The sequence below is a fragment of the Musa acuminata genome, chromosome BXJ2-3 (assembly GCF_036884655.1).
Source record: "Musa acuminata AAA Group cultivar baxijiao chromosome BXJ2-3, Cavendish_Baxijiao_AAA, whole genome shotgun sequence".
NCBI classification, from domain to species: domain Eukaryota; kingdom Viridiplantae; phylum Streptophyta; class Magnoliopsida; order Zingiberales; family Musaceae; genus Musa; species Musa acuminata.
The window spans coordinates 13,041,333-13,067,835 of NC_088340.1; the positions used below are offsets into that span (position 1 = coordinate 13,041,333).

At 49.1% G+C, this 26,503-nt stretch overlaps 3 protein-coding genes across 4 annotated transcripts; 1 reads left to right on the top strand and 2 right to left on the bottom strand.

The window, feature by feature from the left end:
• Positions 1-4,314: 4,314 nt before the first annotated feature.
• LOC103978257 (catalase isozyme A) lies at positions 4,315-7,274 on the bottom strand. Of its 2 annotated transcripts, XM_009393986.3 has the most exons (8): positions 7,093-7,274; positions 6,484-6,580; positions 6,021-6,298; positions 5,175-5,951; positions 4,990-5,079; positions 4,787-4,854; positions 4,622-4,715; positions 4,315-4,528 (listed from the first exon to the last, which is right to left on the bottom strand). In XM_009393986.3, the coding sequence occupies exons 1-8, from the start codon at positions 7,105-7,107 to the stop codon at positions 4,469-4,471; spliced, it is 1,479 nt and encodes a 492-aa protein (XP_009392261.2). In that variant the 5' UTR covers positions 7,108-7,274; the 3' UTR covers positions 4,315-4,468. The 2 variants fall into 2 exon arrangements, with proteins under 2 accessions (XP_009392261.2, XP_009392260.2); XM_009393985.3 differs by having other exon boundaries at positions 4,622-4,854.
• Positions 7,275-19,683: 12,409 nt separating this feature from the next.
• Positions 19,684-21,231, bottom strand: LOC103978274 (molybdate transporter 1-like). The gene has a single exon (XM_009394006.3). It carries the CDS (start codon positions 21,200-21,202, stop codon positions 19,835-19,837), a length of 1,368 nt encoding a protein of 455 aa, XP_009392281.2. The 5' UTR covers positions 21,203-21,231; the 3' UTR covers positions 19,684-19,834.
• An 807-nt stretch (positions 21,232-22,038) lies between these two features.
• LOC135606481 (glucan endo-1,3-beta-glucosidase-like) lies at positions 22,039-23,836 on the top strand. The gene is made up of 4 exons (XM_065097513.1): positions 22,039-22,174; positions 22,252-23,231; positions 23,303-23,597; positions 23,673-23,836. The coding sequence occupies exons 1-4, from the start codon at positions 22,120-22,122 to the stop codon at positions 23,699-23,701; spliced, it is 1,359 nt and encodes a 452-aa protein (XP_064953585.1). The 5' UTR covers positions 22,039-22,119; the 3' UTR covers positions 23,702-23,836.
• Positions 23,837-26,503: the final 2,667 nt, after the last annotated feature.

The following is a 26,503-nucleotide window of genomic DNA, read 5'->3' on the forward strand; positions in this document are numbered from 1 at the left end:
GAAGAGAAACGGGCACCAGCAACGGACCAAAAGCTTTTTGTTGTCTCGGAAACGAGTGAGCTGAAAGGACACAAAAGTAATTTGATCTTCTCATGACTCGAGTCGGGATCGAATCCAAACGTGAAGATCCAATAACCGATTCGTGGACACGACATGCAAATTGACTCGATTATAAAGGGCAATTTAGTAATTATGGTTGACAACAAAATGATGGTGGATCAGTCTGATTGAGTTCGAGCGCTGCATGCATAATAAACACTCTAAAGGACGGCTCGAATACTTACTCGATGGTCGATCTACATTAAAAAAATACTTGATCGAACATCGACTTAGATAATCGATATAATCCCACCAACACTTTAATTAATCATCAAATATTATAAAAAAATTAATAAACAATCACTTGACTTCGATTATTATAGTCTAGCGAAGATTATATTGAAGGAAATATTTTGGGATATAAAAAATATTTTGCCCAAAGTCTTTTAGCTTTCCCCTCAGCCCAATTTAAACATTCTAGCGAGCGATAAGTTATTTTGAAAAATTTATATAGTAACAGAATGAGCATATAGAGCTCAATAAACAGCTACTGACATATCCATGACGAAAGAGGATAATTTTCAAACAAATAAGGTATCAAATACAAGGTTGGGATCTAAAAGTCCATATATAACCACTTAAAATTACAATATCATTTCATTCGAAGTATATTTTGTTCATAATAAGGGAGTAAAGACTAATTGGAGCAAATCATTGACATAAGGAGCATTTCGGGGTATATAAATGACGTATGAAATGTTTCAGAACATATGAATGACATAAGAAATATTTCGGATCATATCAATGTTTCGGAATATATCAATGGCATGTGAAACATTTCAAAGCATATCAATGGCAGATAAAATATTTCGGAACATATCAATGGTATATAAAATGTTTCGGAATATATCAATGGCATATGAAGCATTTTGGAGTATATCAATGGCGGATGAAACATTTCAGAACATATCAATAGCATATAAAGCATTTCAGAGTATATCAATTATATAGAAAGCATTTCGGAGTATATCAATGGCGTATTAAATGTTAAGGAGCGTATCAATGGCATATGAAGCATTTCAGAGCATATTAAGGGCATATAAAATGTTTCGGAGTATATTAATAATAAATAAAATATTTCAGAATATATCAATGATGTATGAAACTTTACAGAACATATTAACGGCATATGAAGCATATTATAGCATATCAATGGCGGATGAAATATTTCGGAACATATGGCATATGAAGTATTTCGAAGTATATCAATGACATATGAAGCATTTCGGAGCATATCAAGGATGTATGAAATGTTTCGGAGTATATCAATAATAAATGAAACATTTCGGAACATATCAATAATGTATGAAATATTACGGAGCATATCAACGAAATATTTCAGAGCATATCAACAACATATGAAGCATTTCGGTGCATATCAAGAACATATGAAATGTTTTGGAGCATATCAATAACAAATAAAACATTTTAGAACATATCAAAGAACAAATATGAAACATAAGCTCAAATATCGTATATGACGTTGTATACATTTCATTCTTATCCAAAGCATATATATAGAAGCATATAAATAAAACTTTGGATATTATATCAAATACATATATTATGAAGTGGGATCATAATATAATATGGTCCATCCATTTCTGAATGACCACCAAATATAAGTCTTCTACGTTTGGGAGCTTCATCCACTTATGTCTGAGTGAAGTTATAGGAGGCCGCCGGTAGAGCATCACGAGCTCTAAGTATAACTCACTTTACCATTTCTAGCAAAGGTTCATATTTATCTCACAAACACCATAGTATAAAATGACATTGTGAACAATAAAATTGGGACATATTGGAAACATATGTGGAACAACAAAATACGTGTGCCTATACGAAACATTACAATACAAATATGAACTTTACATAATAGATTCATGTATGCAAATACTTGTAGGACAAGAGTATATAAGAATTTAAAATAAAAATATAAAGCTCAAAAGTAAGGATTTTAGTTGAAATCAGTTTCCAAAGAGATGAAACAAGAATAGGCAAAATCGATCAAAGCTCGATTCTAACAAAATTTGAGAGGCATACTGCATGAATTATTTAGATAACTATTTATATTCTAATTTATATAAAATAGGGGTCATTCGAAAGATGTATCAATCTAGTTTTAAAAAAATTATGTTTTGTATGAATAGGAGTTTCTAACAAGGAGTCATAAATAATTTAGTAACCAAAGGTTAGAGAATATTATCTCTATTTTACAGAATTTATAGAGTTGATTAGAATAGATAATTCAATAGGCATTTATACTCCAAATCTTTTAAATTAGATATATATAAAAAGGTTTATGAGTCTAATTTCTAATAAATCATATTTTATATAAATCAGAGTTTTCAACAAAAAGTTATAAGCAAGAGAGTACAAAAAGATCAAAACTAATAGTCTATATTTTACATATTTTATTAGGATAATTAAAATAATAGTTTCAATAGGTAAATAGACTCCATATTTATCAATCTTAGTATCAAAAGAAAGAACCATGAGTATGTTTTCGGATGAATTTAGTTTTTCCAAAATCAAGAGTCTTCGTAGAAAGTTATAACTAAAATAATATAGAAAGGTCAAATCTTGAAAAAATTTAAATTTATTGTTTTATTCTCAAACGATAGAAATATCAAGTATGAAGTCAAAATCTTCTAAAGTTTTTAGAATTAAGATGAAATCAGATATCAAGATTTCTATAAAAAAGGGTTAGAACACTTGTCATAGAAAAATTTGAGTATCAAATATGTAGAATTGATGCAAAACCTCAAACAAAACAAAACTTCTTCTCCTTCTTCTATTTCAATTCCTCTTTCCTTCTCCTCTCAAATCCATGTTGGTTGCAGCAAGTATTCCTCCTTTGTTAAGTTTTTCTTCAATCTCTCATATAATTACTTAGGTTTGGTTAATATAAGGATTGCAAAGTGGTAAGCATGCATAAAAGAAGCTTATGTGTCATCCTTAGAATAAAATTGGTGGCACCAACCTTATGTTAGCTAATGACATATATCCATCATTTTTTTTAAAATATAATATGAATATTTCATAAATCATATCATATTTTTAATATTTATATTTAGGTCCCTGTATTACAAACAAGTCCTTACAAAAAAAAAAAAAAAATGAGAGATGTTACAGGGATGCATTAATGTCTTTCGATGTTAGTTTAAAAATGATGTCTTTCGATGTCTTTCGATGCTTAGTTTAAAAATTGATGCATTGAGCAATCTTCAATACTTAAACCAGGAGGATGGGCGCATTGGGCAATGGATTACACAACACTAATTGAAACTGTTATAATTTTTGTTGAGGAGCGTTGAGGGATGGAGTATCTTAATCGATCCATCTGCTTCAAATAACGAACAAGTGTGAACATGAGAAACTTGTTAAAATGGCATTGAGGCACCCACATTAGGCGATAAAGGAAACAATAATCAATTCACATTAGGCATTGAGCATCTACGCTTGTCCTCGTTCTAATGCAAAAATAATTTGAATAGAGATTATAATGGTGGATCAATTCCACATGATTCCAACCCATATGTACAAAAAAATCTTTTTGTGTAGTCAAAAAGGGTTCGGAGGGTTCGGAGCCTCGTTTGATGATTAAGAAAGGTTCGAATATTTGCTGAGTGATCAATTTACACAATGATCAAGGTTTCTAACACTCGATTTGATATAAACCTACACAAAAGATTGAACAGATGAGATTTTCGATATGGTCACTTTAATACTCTAATCAATCATGAAACATATTAAAAATTTATAGTAAATAGTCAGACCTCAATTATTATAATTTAGTAGACTTTTATAATCATTTTATTTGAAGTTAATATTCAAAATATCCTCTTAACATTTACCCTGTGTTTTCTCCTTGTTGATTGGGGTACCACGTGTCAAGCATTATTGGGACAAAAAATTCTATAAAACTTTATTTACTATTTTTTAATATAATCCTCTTTGACATTTTATATACACTTTATTGAATTTCGAATTACTCAAAATTAGTAAACTTGTATGCTCGTAAATAAAACTGCGTACATTGATATTACGTAATTGTAGGAGATTCATCAAACCTTTATAAAATATCATCTTACTTTCAATCTGTGACTAAATTAAAGGTATTCTTTTTTTTCTTCGACAACATCGACCGAAGAATTCCTTCTCGTTCTCGTCCATATCCAATGCCAATTCAATTAAAACAAAAACTGCGCCACGGAGAAGAAGATGAACATTGTTGTCATCTGTTCCAGTTCAGATAATGCACGAATAAACAACTGCGACTGTAACATGTAGCAGACTTGACATGGCTTTATTTAGGGTGGCATAAGCAACCAAAGTCCAACGAAGACCACAGTGCTCCTCGTCCCCATCACATGTTTGGTCTCATGTTGAGGTGATTCGCCACCCTCTGTCCCAGCGTTGCGTCGCACTGCAACCATTCACCGCAGAGACAATGGTGTTCTTACTCTCTGCTCCAAAGGGAAAAGCGACCTATCTACGTTGAAGAAAAGAGGAGCTTTACCTGTGACAGGTACGATATCCAGATGCTGCGGAGCTCATAGCTGACCTTCGGGTGGCGTAATGCCTCAGCCCAACGGCGGATGAACCGCTCTTGCCTGAGATAAACAGATGAACGAAAAAGGCAAACGACATGTAAAGATCGAAGGGAGAATAACAATGGCAGTACCTGTCAGATTCCCAGGAACGGTAACGCTCTCCAGGTTGCATGAAATCATTTTGCTTAGGAATCACAGTCTGCATCGGTGTAACGAAGAAGGAGCTCATCAGCAATCGTATGCCTCGTGCATGAACAACAGAGGATTTCACTCTCGCACAGTTTTGAGACAGAGTACTACAAGAGAAGATAAAGGATTTCCACAAGAACCTCACCTTCTCACGCCTGCCAGTGACGACGCGATTTGGAATAGGAAATTTCTCTGCATGACGTAGAGTAGAATGTCTTGAAGGGAAGTAATCGACCTTCAGAACAGATCAAATCAGCTTATAAAGTAAAGTAGCAGATCAGAGCAGGATTCAGAAAAAGGAGTCATGGCTAACTTGCAGAGAATACATACTTCTTCGTCCCTTTGCACGAAGTTCATCGGTCCGTCGTAGTGATTGTTGTGGAGAGCACACTTGGGGGCGTTCACCGGCAGCATCAGGTAGTTGGGGCCGAGGCGGTACCGCTGCGTGTCGGCGTAGGCGAAGATCCTGCACTGAAGCATTTTGTCGTCGGAGTAGTAGATGCCGGGCACGACCAGGCCCGGGCCGAACGCCAGCTGCTCGTTCTCCGCGAAGAAGTTGTCGATGTTCCGGTTCAAGACCAGCCTTCCGACCGGCTGCAGCGGCAAGAGGTCCTCCGGCCACGTCTTGGTGTCGTCGAGCGGATCGTAGTCGTACCGGTCCTCCTGATCCGGATCCATGACTTGGACGAAGAGCTTCCACTCCGGGTAGTTTCCGGCGGCGATGGAATCGTAGAGATCCTGGGTGGCATGGCTGTGGTTCTTGCCCCCGACGACGATCGCCTCGTCCTCCAGCAGGCACTTGACGCCGCATGTGGGCTTCCAGTGGAACTTCACGTAGTTCACCTTCCCTTCCTTGTTGATGAAGGTGTAGGTGTTGACGCCGAAGCCCTCCATATGGCGGTAGTCGGACGGAACGCCGACATCGTCGAACAGGAAGAAGAAGGTGTGCAGGCTCTCGGGGTGGTGCGACAGGAAGTCGAACACCCTCCAGTACTCTTGGATGTGGGATTTGGGGTTGGGCTTGAAGGCGTGGATCACGTCCGGGAACTTGATGCCGTCGCGAATGAAGAAGACGGGAAAGTTGTTCCCCAGGAGATCCCAGTTGCCCTGAGGTCATTAGAGCAGCGATGAGAACGAAGAGTCAGAAGACGAGAGTACAGAGGAGCCGGAAGGTACCTCTCTGGTGTAGAACTTGACGGCGAAACCTCGGGGGTCTCTGATGGTTTCGGGGCTACCGCGCTCGTGGATGACGGTGGAGAAGCGGACGATAACGGGAGTCTGGACGCCGGGCGCCCGGAGGAAGTCGGCGCAGCTGAGGTGAGTGACGTCGTGAGTGCACTCGAAGAAGCCCTTTGCACTGGCGCCGCGTGCATGGACGACGCGCTCCGGAATTCGCTCCCGAGCGAAGTGCGCTACCTTCTCGATCAAATGGTAGTCCTCCAGCAGGATTGGCCCTGCCAAATTCCAAGCGAACAAGTAGGGTTACAGCACACAGAGGCTATCTATCATCTTCTTCTTCCCAACAGAACAATATTTTCCATTCCAAGAAAAGAGAAGAAATAACAATGTTTTATTGGGAATTATAATGACTAAAATTCACTTCAAAAAGGGGAAAAAAAAAAAGAATTGGGGAATGCACCTCTGGATCCCACGGTGAGAGCTTGGTCATCATTCCATACAGGTGCACCGGCATTTGTGGTGGTAAAGTTGGTGTCGAAAGAGCTCGAAGGCCGGAACTATATAAACAATAAAAAGAAATATATATATTATATTTTTAAAAAATATTTAAAAAAAGAATTATATTTTAGACATCTGGATTTTTTTTCCGTTCGAAAAATCCAAAAATACTTGATATTACCATTTTTTTTTCCTCTAAAATTACTACGGATTGTAATTATTACTATACAAGATTGACATATCAACAAACACATCCCGTGCAACGCGCGTCTCGACCAATCACAGTAAAATTGCAGCCATTGGGCCAAACAAGAGGGACCCACAATCCGCGTCGGCAGAAGTCTTCCATCTGATTGAGGGGCCCCTGTTTGGACCAATGAGCTAAGATCCTGTTCCAGCGAACACATCCGAGCTTAGGTACCGTAATTTCACACATTCCAAATCTCCATTTCTGCTGCTTAGATACCAAGTCATATTTCCCCATGCAGTAGCAGAAGAAAGAAGGGCTTCTACAAGCCTTCGGATTGCCTCACGAGCGAAGAAAGAAACAGCGGGAAGAAGAACTGCATACCTTGTAAGGATCCATTGGGGGTTTAAGGGAAGGGAAGGGGAAGAGAAGCGAGGGGGGCTTGTTGCTGCCCTCTGCCTCTCCGACGCCTTAAATAATGGAAGAGTTGTTTCCCCTCACCGCCCGGTCAGACCAATGCTGACTGAAGAAGGGTACAGGAAAGTAGTTCAGAGGTGATGTGGAACCAAACCTTCTAGTGAGATGTGTAGAGGACCATCGTCTCTGTGGATAACATAAAGAAGAAGGTAGATCTCATGGTGACATTTTACCTTATGAAATCAATAGTGACAACCAAAATTACTGAGCAAAAGGACGCTTTGGGAGTTGGTATCACATCGTTGTCTCCAGCACATGCATTAAGGTCGAAGAATCCAACACACTTTTGGGACAAAGCGAAGTGAAATTGCAACTATGTAGGATTGAGATTGATCTGCTCTTAACAGTAACAAAAGATAAGAGTTGCTCGCTACTGCATTCTACATCATCATCTTCTTCTTTGTGTCATCGATGGAGGTTGATAATATACATTTTGGCTCCAAGTCACGTCACAATTAAGGTCACGTCACGTTACAGCTAAGTCAGAAGGGGAGCACCCCCACGTGCCGAGCTAGAGATCGTACTGTTGTGGGGAACAACCTTGAGCCGTGGCCTCGGGGCCGACGCGGTTGGGTTCGGGTCCGAATGATCGGAGATCTTCTTGAGCGACCCTTGAGACTACTGAGGTGGCCGACTGCGGTGGTTCGATCGCGACGGGAAGACCGTTTCCTCTAGAAGGGAACTCCTCGCCTAGGCACGCGGTGGGAGGCGCTCCGCCTTCATCCCTGCACACAGGTCGGGTCGGGAAGCTCAACCCGACCCCTCCGATGATCAAGTCAGTTGATAGTGGTTAGGGATTTTTGTCTACCTGATTTGTCTCCCCCCCCCCCCTCTTTCTTTTGAACACGAGGGTATTTATAAGGAAGGTTACTATTGCCTAATGTGCCCACTTGCAGGGAGCAGGAGAAGGATCGTACTCCTAGTAGTGTCTGACACCGGTGTTGGCGTGGCGTGGAGGATCGGGCTCGCGCAGGTCATGGCGTGCCCCGGTCGTCGTCCTGGTCTGCCTCGGTCAGGCGCGAGGCGTCATCCGGGCACAACTGACTTTAGCCCACGTCCCATCACCATTATAGCCCTCATCATGTACCAAGATGTTGCTCGGTATGTCCTGACCCGGTAAGCCCGGGACGACATCGTATGGTGTCGTTCCGCGCGTCCCGGGACGACAGCTGCACAAAGGTACCATCTCACCTCTCGAGGATCGGCCGCCATGCCAAACCCGCGTACGACCGACCCTCATATAATAGTATAAATGCCCATGGCCGGCATCCGGCCCAAGAGAGAAAAAAAAAAAGGAGAAGAGAGAACCCCACACTAACTGATTTGTTGAGGGGCCACAGTCGGTAATCACCCGACGGGGCCTTTTGTGCAGGAGAGCGATCATCCCCAAAGCAAGATCATTTCGATCAAGAGAGATCGCCTCCCCCCTATGCGCCGACCAGCATCCCGACGAAGAGCCATCAACCAATGCCTCGAGTAAGAGCCACCTACTAGCTTCCCGACCTTGACAACCAGCTCAGATGACCGAAGACTCCCGACATCGACCTGTGAACCAAGCCGTGCTGACTCATTAACCACGGTGCATCTGTTCACCAACATCTTTGGCGCTAGAAGGAGGGCCATGTCGTAGGAGCATCTCACAGGAGCTCTCCCCGAGGGAGAACCACCGGCCGGCCACCCCTCTGTCGGGTTCGGAGATCGGCCCCTCCCCATCCTTGAAGATGGGGGGATCCCGACCTCGATGCCAGATCGCTACTGGTGCCTGTTTAACGATCCGGGGCTGTCGCCCCTCGGACTTACATTGGGACCCTTGGTCGTATCGCCTGAGGCGTTCCTCGACCTGACTAAACAAGTACAAGCAATGGCAGGGATGATGCATACGATCGTCCCACTCATTCCGTATCGTGCGGCTAGCAGCTCCCCCGACCGACCCAACACGGTAAAGGTCGAGCAGGGAGCAAGTCGGGATGAGAGAAGCCCGAGAACAAACAATTGACCCGAGAGGTCCACCCGAGCAGAGCATGCCCGCACCCTGCCGAATCACTCCGCCCCACTTCGAGCCTGACACCATATCATCCGACTCGGCATATGACTCATTTAGGATCCAGTTATCCTGGGTCAACCAACGCTTGGACGAGTTCTAGCGCGAGTTTCAGAAGTTGTGAGGCGAGTCGGGCAAAGGTAGCTCGGGCAAATCCTCTTTTACTCAGAAAATACAGGACAAGCCTATACCTCTCAACTTCAGGCTGCCAGCATTGGAGAAATACGATAGCGGCCCCGATCCCGCAGAGCACGTCGTCGCATTTTGGGCTCAGATGGCCCTCTATGGCACCTCCGGATGCACTAATGTGTCGGGCATTCCGACCACCTTCAGGGGACTAGAACGAGCATGGTTCAGCCGGCTACGCCCATCCTCGGTCTTGTCTTTCGACCAGCTCACTAGGGAGTTCAAGCAGAATTTCCTTGCCAAAGTGTGACCCAAACCTTCCATGGCCATCTTGCTCGCGTTATCCCAGCGCGAAGATGAGTCGCTCTCTCAGTTCATGGCACGTTTCGCCATTGAAATCCAGGGATTCCCAGATACTCATCCTTCTTTAATCATGCACGCATTTTTGATGGGTTTGAAGCCTTCAAGGTTCTTCTGGTCGTTGATCGAGAAGCCACCATCAACCATCCCCGAGATTCTCTAGCACGCCAACCAATACAACGTCGCTGAAGCTCTGGTGGTAGGAAAGCTCATGGATGGGAAGAGGCCAAGGGCGGAACAATCCTGAGGAACGACCTCAAAAGCCCTAGTGCATCCCCGCCGGAGGCCCGACCGACAAGAGCTGCTGCTCCCGAGGCCCCCGCCTCTCCCTTTGAACGCATCTCGTACCGAGATCTTCCTCCAAATCAGGGAGAATGACCTCTTGCAATAGCCCAACCCCATGAAAGCTACTCACAAAGACCGGTCCAAATATTGCCGGCTCCACCGAGATTACGGCCATGACACGGAAGACTGTCACGACCTCCAAAATCAAATCGAGGACCTGATCCGAAGAGGTCACCTCAGGTGCTACCTCAAGGAACCCCAAGAAGCAACTCCACGCCCCAGGGGACCCATCGAAAGGCAAATCGACGTCATCTCTGGAGGAGCAGCAGCCGGCGGCAACAGCTCCATGGCAAGGAAGGCCTACGCTCGGAGCGTGATCGAGAAACATCCCCGACCCGAGCTCGAGCCCGAAATCACTTTCGGAGCTGAAGAGGTTGAGCGCTCCCATCACGACGATGCTCTGGTGATCTCCATCCGAATCGCCAACGCTCGGGTCAAAAGAGTAATGGTCAACACCGGGAGTTCTGCCGACGTACTGTACCTCGATACCTTCAAGAAGCTTGGCTTGACCACGGAGGACCTCACCCCCATGGCATTTGCACTCACTAGGTTCACGGGGGATTCTATCTCTTTGCTTGGGACCACTATCCTCCCTGTCACCATCGAGGAAGAGCCGAAAGCAAAGACGATAATGACTACCTTCATAGTGGTCGATCTACCCTCGGCCTACAACGTCATCCTCGACCGACCGAAGCTCAATAAGTTGAAAGCGGTGGTGTCCACCTACCACCGGGCCATCAAGTTTCCAATTGCGGCATGGATCGGGGAATCCCGTAGCGATCTGGGAGAGTCAAGGCAATGCTATCTTACAGTGGTTACTCTCCTGGAGAAGTCACGCCCCCATCAAGTTACAGATCCTCGCGAAGGACCCATGGTACCGATGCAGCTGGAGCTCCCCGAGCAACTCACCGACGTACCCTTGAAAAGGAACTGGCCCGACCTGACCATGAAAGTTGGGACGACACTCCCCAAAGCAGATTAGCTCCAGCTCATCGATTTCCTAAGGGAAAATACCAATGTGTTTGCATGGTCCCCCAAGGAGATGCCCGGGATTGACCTAGGGGTGACCCAGCATGATCTCAACATCGACCCCGAGGCTAGGCCGGTGAAGCAAAGACCAAGAAAGTTCGCTCCCAACCGGCAGAAGGCGATCAGCGACGAGGTCGACCGCCTCAAAGAGGCAGGTTTTATTACCGAGATGAAATACCCTCGGTGACTATCGAATGTAGTCCTCGTTAAGAAACCTAATGGTAGTTAGAGGATGTGAGTTGACTACACCAATCTTAACCAAGCATGCCCTACAGACTGCTATCCACTTCCTAGGATAGATCAACTAGTCAACACCACCGTAGGCTATGAACTCCTTACATTTATGAACGCATTCTCGGGCTACAACCAAATCCAAATGGCATCTCAAGACCAAGAAAACACTACCTTCATCACTAGTAGAGGAGTGTATTGCTACAAAGTAATGCCTTTCAGCCTAAAGAACACTAGGGCAACTTATCAAAGAATGGTCGACAAGATGTTCAAGCACCAGCTTGAGAGGAATATGGAAGTATATATGGACGACATGATCGTAAAGAGTAAGACTGCAAGCACACACCTGGCCGACCTGACGGAGACATTCCAAACGCTCAGGTGGTTTAACATGTGCTTGAATCCCGCGAAGTGCATCTTTGGGGTCAGCTCGGGGAGATTCCTCAGTTTCATCATCCACCAGAGAGGGATAGATGCCAACCCGAAAAAGGTTTGGGCCGTAACCGAGATGCACCCCCCTCGCTTGATCAAGGACATGTAGTGCCTCGCCGGGAAGTTGGCGGCGCTCAGCAGGTTCGTGTCACGATCAGGCGACAAGTGCCTCCCCTTCTTCCGGGCTCTGCGGCAAGCTGACAACTTCATGTGGACATCGGAATGCGAAGCAGCCTTTAAAAAGTTGAAGGCGTGCATTGCGCGCTTGCCCCGACTTGCCTTGCCCGAACCAGGCGAAACTCTTGGTCTCATCCTGGCGGCCTCGGCGTAGGCAGTCAACTCGGTGTTAGTTCGGGAAATGCCACCAACACAATAGCCTGTCGATTATGTCAGTCACATCCTCGTTGGGCCCGAGGTGCGGTATTCCCCGATCGAGAAGCTAACCCTCGCACTGATGAAGACGACCCAAAAGTTACGACCATATTTCCAAACTCACACAATCAAAGTGATTACCGACCAGCCATTGCAGCAAATCCTTTCCAAATTCGATGCGTTGGGTCGAATGCTGCGGTGGTCGGTCGAGCTCGGTGAATTCGACATTCAGTACTCCCCTAGAACCGCCATCAATGCTCAGGTACTGGCTGATTTCATCTCCAAGCTAACCCCCGAAGACCATGTTATTGGACAGGAGAACAACGAGGACACATGGACCTTGCATGTGGACGGCTCGTCCACTGCCAAAGCAGGTGGAGTTGGACTTATCCTCAAAGGCCTATCCGGAGAAACATACAAGAGATCGCTTCGATTACAATTCCGAGCCACCAACAATGAGGCCGAGTACGAGGCGCTACTTCACGGCATACGCCTTGCCCTGGAGATGCATGTCAATAACCTCGAAGTCTTCAGCAACTCCCAGCTGGTGACGGGACATGTCAACGGGAGCTACGAATCCCAGGACCCAACAATAGCGGCATACCTAACATAAGCAAAGCAGCTCGCCCATCGCTTCAACCGCCTCTCGGTCACTAGAGTACCTCGGGTGCAGAACATGTAGGTCGATGCATTGGCCAGATCGGCCTCCGCTCGTGGCCTAGTAGCAACCCTGACAATTGAATCCGTAACGACATCGATGATACCGACTCATGAGATCGTCAAAACAGAGGCCTCGCCAAACTGGATGGAAGAGATCCTCCGCTTCAAGAAGGATAGGACGAAGCCCGACGACCCGACGGTTGCAAGACGACCAAGGCGAACCCAAGCTTGGTACTGTGTGGTTGGTGGAAAGCTATATCGTAGGGCTTTCTCTCAACCTCTCTTGCGCTATCTCATGCTATCAGAAGTAGAGACGGTCTTGGCCGAACTCCATGAGGGGATTTGTGGGGAGCACATCGGGGGACGAACCTTAGCATTCAAGACTCTCAGACAGGGGTACTACTGGCCGACCATGCGCTAGGATGCCATGTCATACATGTAGCAGTGCCAATAGTGTCAAAGGCACGCCTGACTACAACACTAGCCAATGGTTCCTCTTACCCTGATGGAGGCGGCCTGGCCCTTTACCCAATGGGGACTTGACCTTCTCGAGCCTTTTCCTCTAGCTTTAGGACAACGACCCTTTCTTATAGTGGGATCGACTACTTCACGAAGTGGGCTGAAGCCGAACCCTTGGCCTCCATCACCGAGAAACAAGTTCAAAGCTTCACGTTGAAGAACATTATCACCCGGTTCGGGATTCCAAGGGCTATCATCACCGACAACGGAGCTCAATTCAACAACACTAAATTCAAGGCCTATTGCCAGTTATATGGGATACAGTTGAAGTTCAGCTCAGTTGCACACCCCCAAACTAACGGCCAGACCGAAGTAATGAATCGGGCGATTCTGGAGGGCCTTGAGAAGAGGGTCTCGGGTGTGCACGGAGCCTGGGTGGATGAGCTCCCTAGCATCTTGTGGGCGATGTGGACAACTCCCAAAACTGCCTCCGGGGAGTCTCCATTTAGCCTAGCGTTCGGGACCGAAGCAGTCCTCCCTCCTGAGATGGTGTTCTTGACCTTGCGCACCTCCAACTACAAACAAGAAGACTCCGAGGAAGGCCTGTGAGCAAACCTAGATCTCCTCGAAGAAAGAAGAGCCAAGGCACACCTATGTATCTTGGCGTACAAGAAGGCTACAGCTCGGATATACAACCGTAAGGTTCATCCACGACCAATCAAGGTCAGGAACCTCGTCCTTCGAAAGGCAGAGGTGAGCGACTAGACCCGAGCAAGAGGAAAACTCACGCCTAACTAGAAAGGCCCCTATCAGTCTACGATGTGGTTCGAGATGTGACCTACCGACTCGAGACTATAGAGGGAAACCCTCTGCCAAGGACGTGGAATGCAGCAAAATTAAAGAAGTTCTACCCATAAAGGAAGTATGTCGAGGTTCTGGAAAGACATATGTTATTAAGAAGCATGCACATCCACAACCAGAAAAGACAAGTCAAAATTCCAAAACAAGAGTTTCTTTATTGATGAAAAAGAAGTACATGTTGTGGTCGGGCGATACAGTTCCAAAATTCAACCCGACCAAAGCAAAAGAAAAGGTGAATACAAGTCCTCGGTTTGGATGAGGAGTCTCAGGCCCGTCATCAAAAGGGATGCTCGCCAACATGTCAATGTCCTGATCCTCTAGCTGGTTGGCAAACGGGTCCGACTCCAATTCCAGGTCCAAGTACCTCACTCGAAAACAAGCATAGGCCACTCGATACCCGAACTCATACGTCACCCGCCCCGACCTCACCAGGCCATGCTCAAACCCGGCGGACGCCTTGTACTCAGCGATCGCCCCTTTGATCTTCTCGAGCAGCGCCAGCCGCTCCTCCTTCAGGACCTCTTCAACGATCCAAGCCGAAGACCTGGCAGTCTCGACGTTGTGGGAGAGGGTCAGCAACTCGTCATCCAACGTCTAGATACGGGATCGACTTTCCTCCAACTCGGCCTTCAGACGGTTCACCTCCTTGTCCAAAGCCGAGGCATGCTACTCAACTACAACCATGTCCTCTAGACCAAATGCACTCCTCAACTCCAAGTCCTCTAGGCAAAGAGCGTCATAAACGTCCGACTGACACTCAATCATCCGCCCGATGATCATCTGCCCGACGTCAAGGACCCGGTCGATCGGTGCCATGGTATACTGTTGGCCTTACACCAAAATTAACGTCAAGACCCACCCTAAAGAAGGAAGAATCAAAAAGAGGAGTGCCACCACTTACCCAGACCAATGACTTGGCCGCCCGGTCCGCCAGTACCTCCAAGGAGGAGCAATAAAGCTCCCTGGCCATGGCCGGGTGAAGCACCCCCCGGATGAACTCCTGGGCAGTCGGCCCATTAGCCCAAATATGACTATCCGCCTTAAGGCTCACCCACCGAGGGGTGTAGGGGGGTCCCGGATCCCTAGCAAGAAGGTCGACCATGCTTAGGGCCTGGAACTGCTCGCCTTCGGCCCAAGGGCGGACGCGACACAAATCCCGCATCAACTTCGGGCATGCTGGTGCCCTCTTCCCGGGGTCATCGTTGGACGATCTGACCACCCTTTTTTCCTTTCACACTCCCCAAGCCTTCGCCTTGGGGGGCAGCCCCGGACGACCTCGGGATGACACTCTCACGAGCAGCCGAGCTCGCAGACGTCTTCTGGACCACGGTCTTCACCTTCTTCTGAGGGCGACTGGCCTTTGGGGATCCCAGGCCCTCCTCGATGTGCCCTTCTGCGGGGCATCCCCAGCTCCGGAACCCTCGCCACCCCGAGACGGTGGCACAGCGGCCTTGGTGTGAGGTATCCTCTTCACAGACTGAAGATCCACCATCCTTGCAAGGAAAAGCCCGGTCGGTCAAATAGCTCGGGACGAGCGGATGATCCATAATATACGAATAACCATACCCCCAATGGCTGGGCTTAGTTCCGCCTCGACCAGCCACTCCTTGTTCATCTCCCTGATTGCCCGAGAAGAGGATAAGATGCCTCTCAACCGATTCATGTCCGCTATTTCTTCGACATAGAGGGGGGGGGTGGGGGGGGGGGGGGGGGGGGTGGGGGTGGGGGGAAGGTGGGGGGCAGTATTATCGATAGTTTGGGAAGTCCATCCAGTGCTAAAACCCCACCCCCGACTACAATTGATGAAGAAGAAATGGCTCTTCCAACCTATGTTGTTGGAAGGAGCACCGCTGATCTTAAAACCGCTGTGGGTGATCAGGTAATACTTGCCCCGCCCCCTACACAGATGGAAGTAAGCCAAGAAGAGGGTCCTGGTCGGCTCGATCCTAGCCCCTCGACACTCCCCAATAAAGGCCACTAGATAGCGCCAAGAGTTTGGCGCCATTTGGGATGGCGATATGCCCCATTTACGGAGGCACTCCTCGATAACAGGATGTAGCGGGAACTGCAATCCCGCCTCGAGGGCCCCCATGGTCAGCCCAAACCCGTCAAGAAATTGATCATACGACTGTTGACCATACCAAGGGGTGTGAACGCCATAGCACTCTGGGATGCGATAATGATCCCGAAGTACCCTAAAAAAATCCTTGATCACCACCGAGTCCACATTATGCCACGACTTGAGAGTTTCAAGCACAACAGAGCTCCCTGTGGCCTCCGAGGGAGTGCCACCGGAGGACACACTGATGACTTCAGCTCGCAGGCCCCTAGAAGGAGAAGATGAAGAAGAGGAAGATGAGGAAGAAGAAGAAGAAGATGATGAAGACGGAGACATCCCGACCTCAAGGTTGGAAGGAAGAAGCCAGGGCGCAGGACAAAGGACTGAGCAAAAGTGATGGCAATTGCTTTGGAAGAAGCTTATAAAGGGCAGGCTACTCCACTGCGAGATGATGGTTAGGCTTCCTGAGGAGAGAGATGGTCGCAGCATTTTAAACCCATCATAACTCCTCAGATTCGCCAGATTCGTCGATCTCGGAGCCCCCGCTAAAGGCACCTCGTCACCAGAAATATCCCCCCAGAAGCCATTCGAAACAAGAAGTTCCCGCCAGGACCCACATCGCTCCACTCGGCTCGCCACGTGGTGTGGTGGCACCCGGGCAAAATCTAACGCATCGCCCAATGATGCCCCCCTAATCTTCATTCGAGTCGTTCCAGATCGGTTCCTGACTTGTGACTCATCGGCACCAAACCTAAGCTTGAGATCAATCACTCAGCCCGTAGGTCTAGTCCTCGCCCAGGTCGCTCTAGATCAATTCCCGACTTGCGACTCGTCAGCACCAAACCTGAGCCCGAGATCAGTCACTCGGCCCATTAGTCTCGTCCTTGCCCGAGTCACTCCAAATAGGTTCCCGACTTGCGACTCGTCGGCACCAAACCTGAGCCCGAGATTAGTCACTCGGCCATAGGTCCCATCCTTGCCTGAGTCGCTCCAGATCAGTTCCCGACTTGTGATTTGTCGGCACCAAACTTGAGCCCGAGATTAGTCACTTGGCCCATAGGTTCCGTCCTTACCCGAGTCGCTCCAGATCGGTCCTCGACTTATGACTCATTGGCATCAAACTTGAGCCCGAGATCAGTCACTCGGCCTACAAGTCCACTCCTCGCCCGGGTCGTTCTAGATCGGTTCCCGACCAACAACTCACCAACATCATCCTGCATAGGCCCAGCCACCAGACCGAGCATGCAAAATCATTCCCAAAGCGTAGGGCACCACCCTCGAACTGCCTCACGATAAGCTAATCTAGCTCCCCCCGAAAGCAAACAATGCAACCATGGCATTCCAACCCAAGCGTGCCTCTCACCCTCTCAAGGACCCCATGACACGCTTCGATCAGGGAGGGAGAAGTGATAAGGTACATTTTGGCTCCAGGTTATGTCACGCTATAGCAAAGTCAGCAAGGGGAGCACCCCCATATGCCGAGCCAGAGACCGTACCAAGATGCTACTCGGTGTGTCCCAATCCGGTAAGCCCGAGATGATGCCGTATGGTAGTGTTCCGTACGTCCCAAGACGGCGGCCGCACAAAGGTACCATCTCACCTCTCGAGGATCGACCGTCATGCCAAACCCGCGTACGGTCGACCCTTGTACAATAGTATAAAAGCCACTAGTCGGCATCTGGCCCAAGGAAAAAAAAAGAAGAGAGAACCCCACACTGACTGATTGGTTGAGGGATCATAGTCGGTAATCACCCCGACGGGGCCTTCTGTGTAGGAGAGCGATCATTCCCAAAGCAATATCATTTCGATCAAGAGAGATCGCCTCCCCCCTACGTGTCCACCAGCATCCTGGCGGAGAGCCATCAACCAACGTCTCGAGTAAGAGCCACCAACCAGCTTTCCGACCTCGGCAACTTGCTCAGACGATCGAAGACTCCCGGCATCAACCTGTGAACCAAGCTGTGCTGACTGTTCAACCACGGTATATTTGTTCACCAAATCGTGCTGACTGATCAACCATGGTAAATTTGTTCACCAACACATGTTTCCAGCTTCTTATCTTCCACTTGTGGCCACAAAAATGGTGGGAGATAATATCCGAACTCGATTATTGTTCTGCAGCAGTGCTGTGCTGCACAACAATTCAATTATTGGGGCCTTCATTCTATTACCCTCTTTATGGAGAGTGGTGGCATTAGGTTGAGAATAAATATCATGAGTGTGTATAAGAGCATCACAGTATCCATGACTCAGATTCCAAAGAATTTGATGAATACGAAAGGGAATTTATTGAATGGCAGGATGAACGCAAACGTAACAAAATCTGACCACCACTCTGATTCCTTTCGGTGTCGACAAGGATATGATGCAACACTCGTCATATGTCTACACTCAAATGCTTCGGTGCTTTCACATCGGCACCATATCAGAATGATCACTCAGAGATGAACGTGACAGAGCATCTCAATACGGCATACTTCACAACCCATGTGGTCTCATTCATCCGCACGATAGATAGGCATGCTTCCGACCACTAACGTCGGAAGAGATTAATTGTTTCGTTAATGCTGGCATGTTTTCTGTACCACTACTTTGCAATCAGACCAGACAACACATCTATCAGCACAGCACAAGATACGAAGGAGAGATAAGATAAGAGGCAAAGGATCTCCGAGAGATTTGATATTCTAAGAATTATGTAAGTTACAATGATGAAATCTCTCTGTACCATCTCTTCCCTTTTTCACTCCATTCCATGCCCTTCTTTTGCCTCGATATTTTCTCTTGCGTTATAAGCTCTTCCGATCAATCCCCGACGCCTTTCTTTTCCGAGATTAACTCTTGGCCGAATTGATTGATGAAAGAGGGTCGATGAGTTCCACCGACGCTGACCACAACCATCGCCGTTCATCACTACGTGCTACCGGTAAGGAAACAACCACGGCCACGGGAGAGAGAGCGAGCGAGCGAGAGAGCGACGAATGGGTCACGCGGCCACCCCCACCACACACGCCTTTTCCTCGGGTGGGTGGAACGCAGGATTCAGCAACACTAAGACAGCCATGCTTTTAACTTGGAGGCTCGCGATTTGCCGGATTCCATCCGTCCGTATGTCGTCCTCCGCGGAGTAGGACGGCCGCTCCTCGCCACCCGACGCATCCCTTGTGGAATCGATCGCTTTCTTTGCTTGAAGCCACCTGTGGTGACGTGTTTCTGATGCGATGTGAAGCGAGTCTGTATCAAAGCAGTGTCGCCTGTTTATCGATAGAATCATACTAGTACAGGCTTAGAGAATGAAACTACCTCGTCCTGCCGCCAGAGGAAGCTTACAGTCGATGCATGCATGATCTACAGGACCACGGCAACAGAAACTCTTGCCGGCATAGTGGGCGAGCTGAACATGGAGCAAAGCAAGGGATGATGCAGTTTGATTAGAGATGTTTACTTGAAGAAGAAGAAGAAGAAGAGTTGAAGACAAATGCATCAACTGTACATACATCCCTTCAGCAATTATGTATAAGTCTCATGCCAACACTATATTTTTTATATGCTCTGATTCTTAAACAATTTATGATTTAAGAAATATAAAATTACATTAATATATAAACAAACATATCAAACAACAAGACAACATTTAGCTTTATGGATTTTAGGCTGATTAGAGCGACTTTGCATCACATGTTACGATCAGTCGTCAGCAGCCTTCTCACCACGACCAACACGTGCGCCACTATGCCGCACACGAACCCGAGCGCGGCGCTGGAGCCGACCAGCGACACCGCGGCGCAGATGAGCATCACGAACGACTCCGCCTTGCTCGACATGTCCCTCGCCGCCATGGCCAATTCCACCCCGGCGAACAGCAGCAGTACGCCCAGCAGCCCCACCGGGAACTCCACCAGCAGCCTCAGCAGCGAACCCCCCAGCACCAGCCCCACCGCCAGCTTCGCCGCCCCCAGCAGAGCCACGCACGCGCCGGACCGCCCGCCGAACTTGTACTGCCCCGCCAGTCCCCCCGCGCCGTGGCAGCACGGCATCGCCCCGAACCAGCAGCCCACCAGGTTCATCAGCCCTACCGTGATCGACACCGACGTCGCCGATGCGACCTTGTCGGGGAACAAGTCGGTCGTCAGCTTGCACACCGCGATCACGGAGTTGAGCACCGACAGCGGCAGCTGCGGCACTGCGCCCTTGATGAATCCTTCCTTCCATGCGTGCTTGGAGATCTTCACTACGTGGATGCGCGATGGACCTGCTTTCAACTCTTTCACCACGCCGGGCTCCCTTATTATAGCTAAGATTATGCCGAGCACGAAGACAACAACAGCTGAAGGAACAGAGAATATCACTTTCCTCCAAGACTTGGCTCTTCTTCGTCCTCCGCCTTGTTCATGGATGACTTGCTCCTCCCGACCCTGTTCTGCTGCCTCACCAGCACCGTTGACGATCACGACGAACACGGTGGCCGCTATGGCCAAGACCAAGCCGTCGAGGCCCATCCAACGCCTGTCGCCAGAAGCCTTGCCTTTGGCGAGATCCTGGTCGTACCTGACGTACTTGACGGCGGTCATCGCGAAGGACAGGCCTTGAGCCAGCTGAATGCCGCGAACAACGGGGAGGGGGATGAACTTGTACGCAAGCTCCATGAGACGAGTTGCACCCAGCAAAAACACCACCGCGGAGGTGCATATTCCGGCGGCCATGATCTCCGGCACGCCGAAGCTCGCGGTGGAGATGGCCACGGCCGCGATGGACTTCATGGGCTGGACAGGCATGGGCACGCCGTAGATGAAGCCGGTGATGATGTTGTAGACGCCGGTGAAGACGAGGGTGGTGCCGAGGTCGAGGTCCTTGGCGAGCGCCAGGGCCATGATGATGGGGATGTAGGTGCCCAGGTCACCCAAGGCGCCGTTGACCTCCGCCCACCTCGACCGTAAGAGAAGGTTGGCGCGGGCCGCAGCGACGATCGTCGCGGGGATACCGCGATCCGGCTTGTCCTCGACGGTATCGCCATCGCAGGGGTTGACCGCGTTGGTGGCCATAATGCTTGTGTTCGTTCGACCTTGGTTTCGGCGTCGACCGCTATATATATAGAAGCGAGAGCGCCTTGGTTTGGTGCTTTCGGCCGAGTGCCGATGATGGTGGTCCTTCGGAATCATGAAGGGCCAACTACGAGAGGAGCCTAAGAGAGAAGTCGGCGTCAACTGTGGCACATTTTGGGTATGATGGATGATCACGTTGGGAGATGGAGGATTGATGACAGCAAGCAAAGGCAGCAGTGCTTGCCATCTCTTTATGTTGACATCCACAAAATAATGCTTCTTTCTCTGTTCACTGTATATTAAATCTTGTATATTAATTGTGTATAACTGCAAAATTGAATGTTCTTATCTGCGGAAGGCTCGAAGTGAGTGTCAAGCAATGAATTTTCTATCTTCGAGTGGGATCATTATATACCATTGTTGTGGGAAGATACATATATATATGCTTATGAGAAGAGAAAGACTCCACTAGAAAAGATCTGCTTGCTAAAACCATTTCTTTGCAGATTGGTCGCAATTAGATGACGATTATATTTATCAAGATAACATTGCATTTATTTTATATCATTAAATACTTACTAACCATTTGATTAAGCCAGAATTAATTATTTCATAGTTATTTTTTTGCCTTAATCTAAGCAATGTTTGGTGAAGTTAGTACCTGATTGGTAATATGCTTTAGATGTCACCAGCTTCTCTCTGAAAGAAATGAAACGCTAAAGCAAAGCGAAAGCAAAAGCTAAAAGCTAAAAGCTAAAAGCTCCAAAGTTGGGACCTCGATGCACAAGATTTGATCGTCAAGAATCCCCCTTGGCCAAAGCAAAGAATCCAGCGGCAATGTCTTCGGCTACTTGTCCCTTCGCCGCTATCTCCTTGTCTGTTCTTGTCTTTTCGTGCAGCTGGTTGCGGAAGAAACCATGGCCGCAGCCATTTCCACTCTCTCCATCCTCCTCATGGTTTGGACGATCAAAGGTACCTCACCATCCTTTTGTATCTGTCGGTGATATGTGTCGGCTCCTTTGTGATCTCTGCTCTGTTCGTTGATTCAGCTGTTGATGGAGCCGGCATTGGCATCAGCTACGGCAGAGCCGCAAGCAATCTCCCCCCACCCGTCCAAGTCGCGCAGTTCCTCGCCCACAGCACCACCTTCGACTGCGTCAAACTCTTCGACGCCGACCCCGCCACCGTGCAGGCCTTCGCCAACACCGACCTCGCCGTCGACGTCACCGTGCCGAACGACCTCGTCGCCAACCTCACCGACCTCAGATTCGCCCACAAATGGGTGCGAACCAATATCGTCCCTCGTGTCGACGACACCAACATCGCCCGCATACTCGTCGGCAACGAGGTGATCTCCACGGCCAACAGGTCACTGGTCTCCAGCCTCGTGCCGGCCATGCAGAACCTGCACACCGTCCTCACCAGCTTGCCGCTGCAGCACCGCATCAAGGTCGCTTCCCCGCAGTCACTCGGCGTCCTCTCCACCTCCAACCCCCCGTCCACCGGAAAGTTCAGGGAAGGGCGTGTCGCCGAGGTGATGAGGCCGTTGCTGAGCTTCTTGAGAGCCACCGGCTCCCCTTTCATGGTGAACGCGTACCCGTTCTTCGGATTCGCCGTCGACACGCTCGACTACGCCCTGTTCCGGCCGAACCCCGGCGTGGAGGACCAGAACACGGGGCTGGTCTACTCCAACATGTTGGACGGGCAACTGGACGCCGTCTTCTCCGCCATGAAGCGCTTGGGCTTCGACGACGTCGACATCGTGATATCCGAGACGGGATGGCCGTCGGTCGGCGACCCACGGGAGCTCGGCGTCAACGTCGATAACGCCCGGGACTACAACAAGAACCTGGTGCAGCACGTCTCTTCCGGCACCGGCACGCCGCTCATGCCCAACCGCACCTTCGAGGCGTACATCTTCTCGCTCTTCGAAGAGAACCTGAAGCCCGGGCCTCTCTCCCAGCGGAACTTCGGCCTGTTTCATCCTGATCTGCTGCCCGTCTACGATATCGGAGTCCTAACAACAGAGGTAGAGAGCCTCGTTCCCAATAACTTCAGACCAACGCAGGTGGATCTTCTTCTCTTGTCTTCTTCTTGCAGATGGGAGGTCAGGCCACTGCTCCAGTGCAAACACTGAACCCAACACCCTCCGATTCAAAGCGATGGTGCATTCCGAAGCCGAACACCGACGTCCTGTTGTTGCAGCAGAACGTCGAGTATGTCTGTGGGCAAGGCATCGACTGCACTCCGATTCAATCAGGTGGTGTCTGCTACTTTCCGGACACGGTGCCGGCCCACGCTGCTTTCCTCATGAACGAGTACTACCAAACCTTCGGAAGAAACGCATTCGACTGCGACTTCGGACGGACCGGCATGATCACCGCCATCGATCCAAGTATGCATCCAACGCTCGGTTCCGGTTTCCTTCAATTGCGAATGAGAACTCTTATCCGCTGATGTTCCTGTGCAGGCTACGGGAGCTGCGTGTATAGCTCATGAACTGGAGACGGTGCACTCCGCTCATTACATCATAGATTTCTTTCTACATATGTGATGCTTTTAGAGTAATCCGGTGTGCTTCCCTCTTCTTCCTTAATCGTTCCTCATCTACTAATCTAATTCTTTACTCAGGAATTTAAAATGATACCAAAAATATAAATTGAGATCATATTTTATTTGCTGATTTAAGCTTTAAATACAATGTGGCTGATCAGAGGTATCGGCCATAAAAGATGTGCCAATATTATGCCATTGCAATAAAAGATGCATCAGAGAGCATTTTAATTACATGGTGACGAGGGTAATAATTGCGATAAGACTCACGTGACATCAGCTGCACTAGATGATGCATCACGCCTCTATTGACTTGATGAGACACTTGGTCAACGTGGATCGGAACGCCTACCAAGGCGCATTAATGCCCTGTTCAAGTTCAATCCCTCACGCCACGCAACGACAACGTCAGACGCTACCAGAAGTATGGTTCTGCTCCCTACGGGCCAGCACATCAGGCAACGATGATTCTCACTATAAAAACCCTCGCGCTCCGATGGAGAGGAGGAAAAATGGAGCTAAAGAAACCCCCTACGACTATCCACTGACTTGATCGTCGAAGGGGTCGGGTCGAGCTCCCCGACCCGACCTTTGTGCAAGTGCGAAGGCGGAGGTCGTCCATTAAAGGCGCAGGCGGGGAGTCCTCTCCCGGTGAAAATGGTGACCCCGTCCTGATAGGAACACTGCAACCGGCCGCCTCAACAGTCTCGAGGAACGCCCCAGGGAGATCCCCCACCATTCGGACCCGAACCAAGCCGTGTCAGCCCCGAGGCTACGGCTTAAAGTTGTTTACACCAACATTTTTGGGGCTAGAAGTAGGGCCTAGACGTCGAGGGATCACTAGATTGGCTCAGATGAGCCCGTGGCTGAGAGGTCACATCCGATCGGAGCTTCGGGGGAACATCCCTCACGCGGAGATCATCGTGACGAACACCCCGCCATGACCTCAGAGCGCTATTGGCGGATATTCAATGACCCGGGCTTGTCGTCGCCCAACGGTGCCCCCGCCAACCCGTTGCCCGTGTCGTCCGAGGCCTTTCATGACCTCACCCATCAAGTCCGAACTCTGACCGATATGGTGCAATCAATCATTCCACGTATCTCTCGTCCGCCGCACTCGCTAGCCGTCCAACCACTGCGGCAACAGGAGCCACCCGTTCAAGCTCGCACACCACCTCGGGAGCTCCCCGCTTCGCCTCGGGTCCCATTGGCCCCACTCGGGGATCGAGTGGCGGCGAACCCGAGAGGCCACCCGGAACCCGAGGCACTATCCTCGGATTCTACGGACTCCCTTTGAGCCCAGTTGCGCTTCGTTAGCCAGCGATTGGACGAGGTGCAGAAGGAGGTTCGCAGGTCGAAGGGAGAGCCCGGGAGGACACACACTAGGGATCTCCATTCACATCCGAGATACAGGATCAGACAGTTCCCCCGAACTTCCGACTCCCCTCCCTGGATGCTTACGATGGCTCCACCGACCCAGCGGATCACGTAGTTGCTTTTCGCACCCAGATGGCACTATATGGAACTTCTGATGCTTTGATGTGTAGGGCATTTCCCTCCACCCTGAGGGGCCCGGCCCGCACGTGGTACAACGGCCTGAAGACCGGGACTATCGCCTCCTTCGACCAGCTCGTCAAGGACTTCGAGCTTAACTTCCTGGCTTATGCCCGGCCGAAACCGTCCGTTGCATTACTCCTCAGGCTCAACCAGAGGGAGGATGAGCCCCTCCCCCATTTTGTAAATCGTTTTGCGGCATAAATTCAGGGGTTACCGGATGCTCACCCCTCTCTCTTGATGCAGGCGTTTATGATAGGCCTGCGGCCTTCCAGGTTCTTATGGTCTCTCGTGGTGCGACCCCCCACCGTGGTACATGAGATGCTTCAACGGACAAACCAATTCGTCGCGGCCGAGGCTTGGATGGCTACGAAGAGGGAGGAGCACAAGAGGGTCAGGTCGGAGCCGGCTCGGGGACAACAGTCTGCCACGCCGAGGCACAGACTGGACCGACCTGACCTGCCCGCGTTGAGGCCTCCGATACCCCCTTTGGGCGCATCCCGAATGGAGATATTTCTCCAAATAAGGGAAAAAGGGTTGCTCAGGCCCCCCATCCCGATGAAGAACCCGTGGGAACTCGCTGACCAATCCAAGTATTGCTGCTTTCACTAGCAAAGCGGACACAATACTGAGGAGTGCCGCGAACTGAAGTGGCAAATCGAGGAGCTCATCCGCAGAGGACACCTCGGTCGGTACGTCCGACAGAACAGGGAACCCTCGCTCCATCCGGAGGGCCTCGTTGAGCACCACATCGACGTCATCACGGGCGGCCCGGCATCCGGTGGGATCAGTATGTCCGGAAGGAAGGCATATGCCCGCTCCGCTAGGGCCGATGCCCCCCGATGCGGCCCTGATCCCGAGGTCGCGTTTCTCTGTTAGAACCCTTGTAGATTTTAAACTTGGGGTTGATCTCTTTAGGGGATCAGCCTCCTTGGAACTCTATAGGGGTTCCTCCCTCCAAGTTGCTGCTCAAAGGCTGCAGAAAAGATTCATCTATTGCTTATGAAAAGAGGAGGAATACATGACTATTTATAGGGCTTCTAAACCCTAACTCCTAATAGGACTCATACTCAAGACTCCTACTTCTAATCAACTCCTAATAGAACTCCTACTCAAGACTCCTATTCCTTTACAACTCCTTATTCTTCTCTAAAAAATAACCTCCTAACCCTAGCCGGCCTCTTCACCTCTTTA

What these genes read in the sequence shown, in the direction of transcription:
- LOC103978257 (XM_009393985.3), bottom strand. An exon ending in TCTCACCGTGGGATCCAGAG is followed by an intron (nt 6,299 to 6,483) that starts GTGCATTCCCCA and finishes GGAATTTGGCAG; the next exon opens with GGCCAATCCTGCTGGAGGAC. An exon ending in TCGTGCAAAGGGACGAAGAA is followed by an intron (nt 5,080 to 5,174) that starts GTATGTATTCTC and finishes TCTGTTCTGAAG; the next exon opens with GTCGATTACTTCCCTTCAAG.
- LOC103978274 (XM_009394006.3), bottom strand. Translation starts at nt 21,202, where the DNA reads ATGGCCACCAACGCGGTCAACCCCTGCGATGGCGATACCGTCGAGGAC.
- LOC135606481 (XM_065097513.1), top strand. Translation starts at nt 22,120, where the DNA reads ATGGCCGCAGCCATTTCCACTCTCTCCATCCTCCTCATGGTTTGGACG. An exon ending in CATGGTTTGGACGATCAAAG is followed by an intron (nt 22,175 to 22,251) that starts GTACCTCACCAT and finishes TCGTTGATTCAG; the next exon opens with CTGTTGATGGAGCCGGCATT. An exon ending in GATCACCGCCATCGATCCAA is followed by an intron (nt 23,598 to 23,672) that starts GTATGCATCCAA and finishes GTTCCTGTGCAG; the next exon opens with GCTACGGGAGCTGCGTGTAT.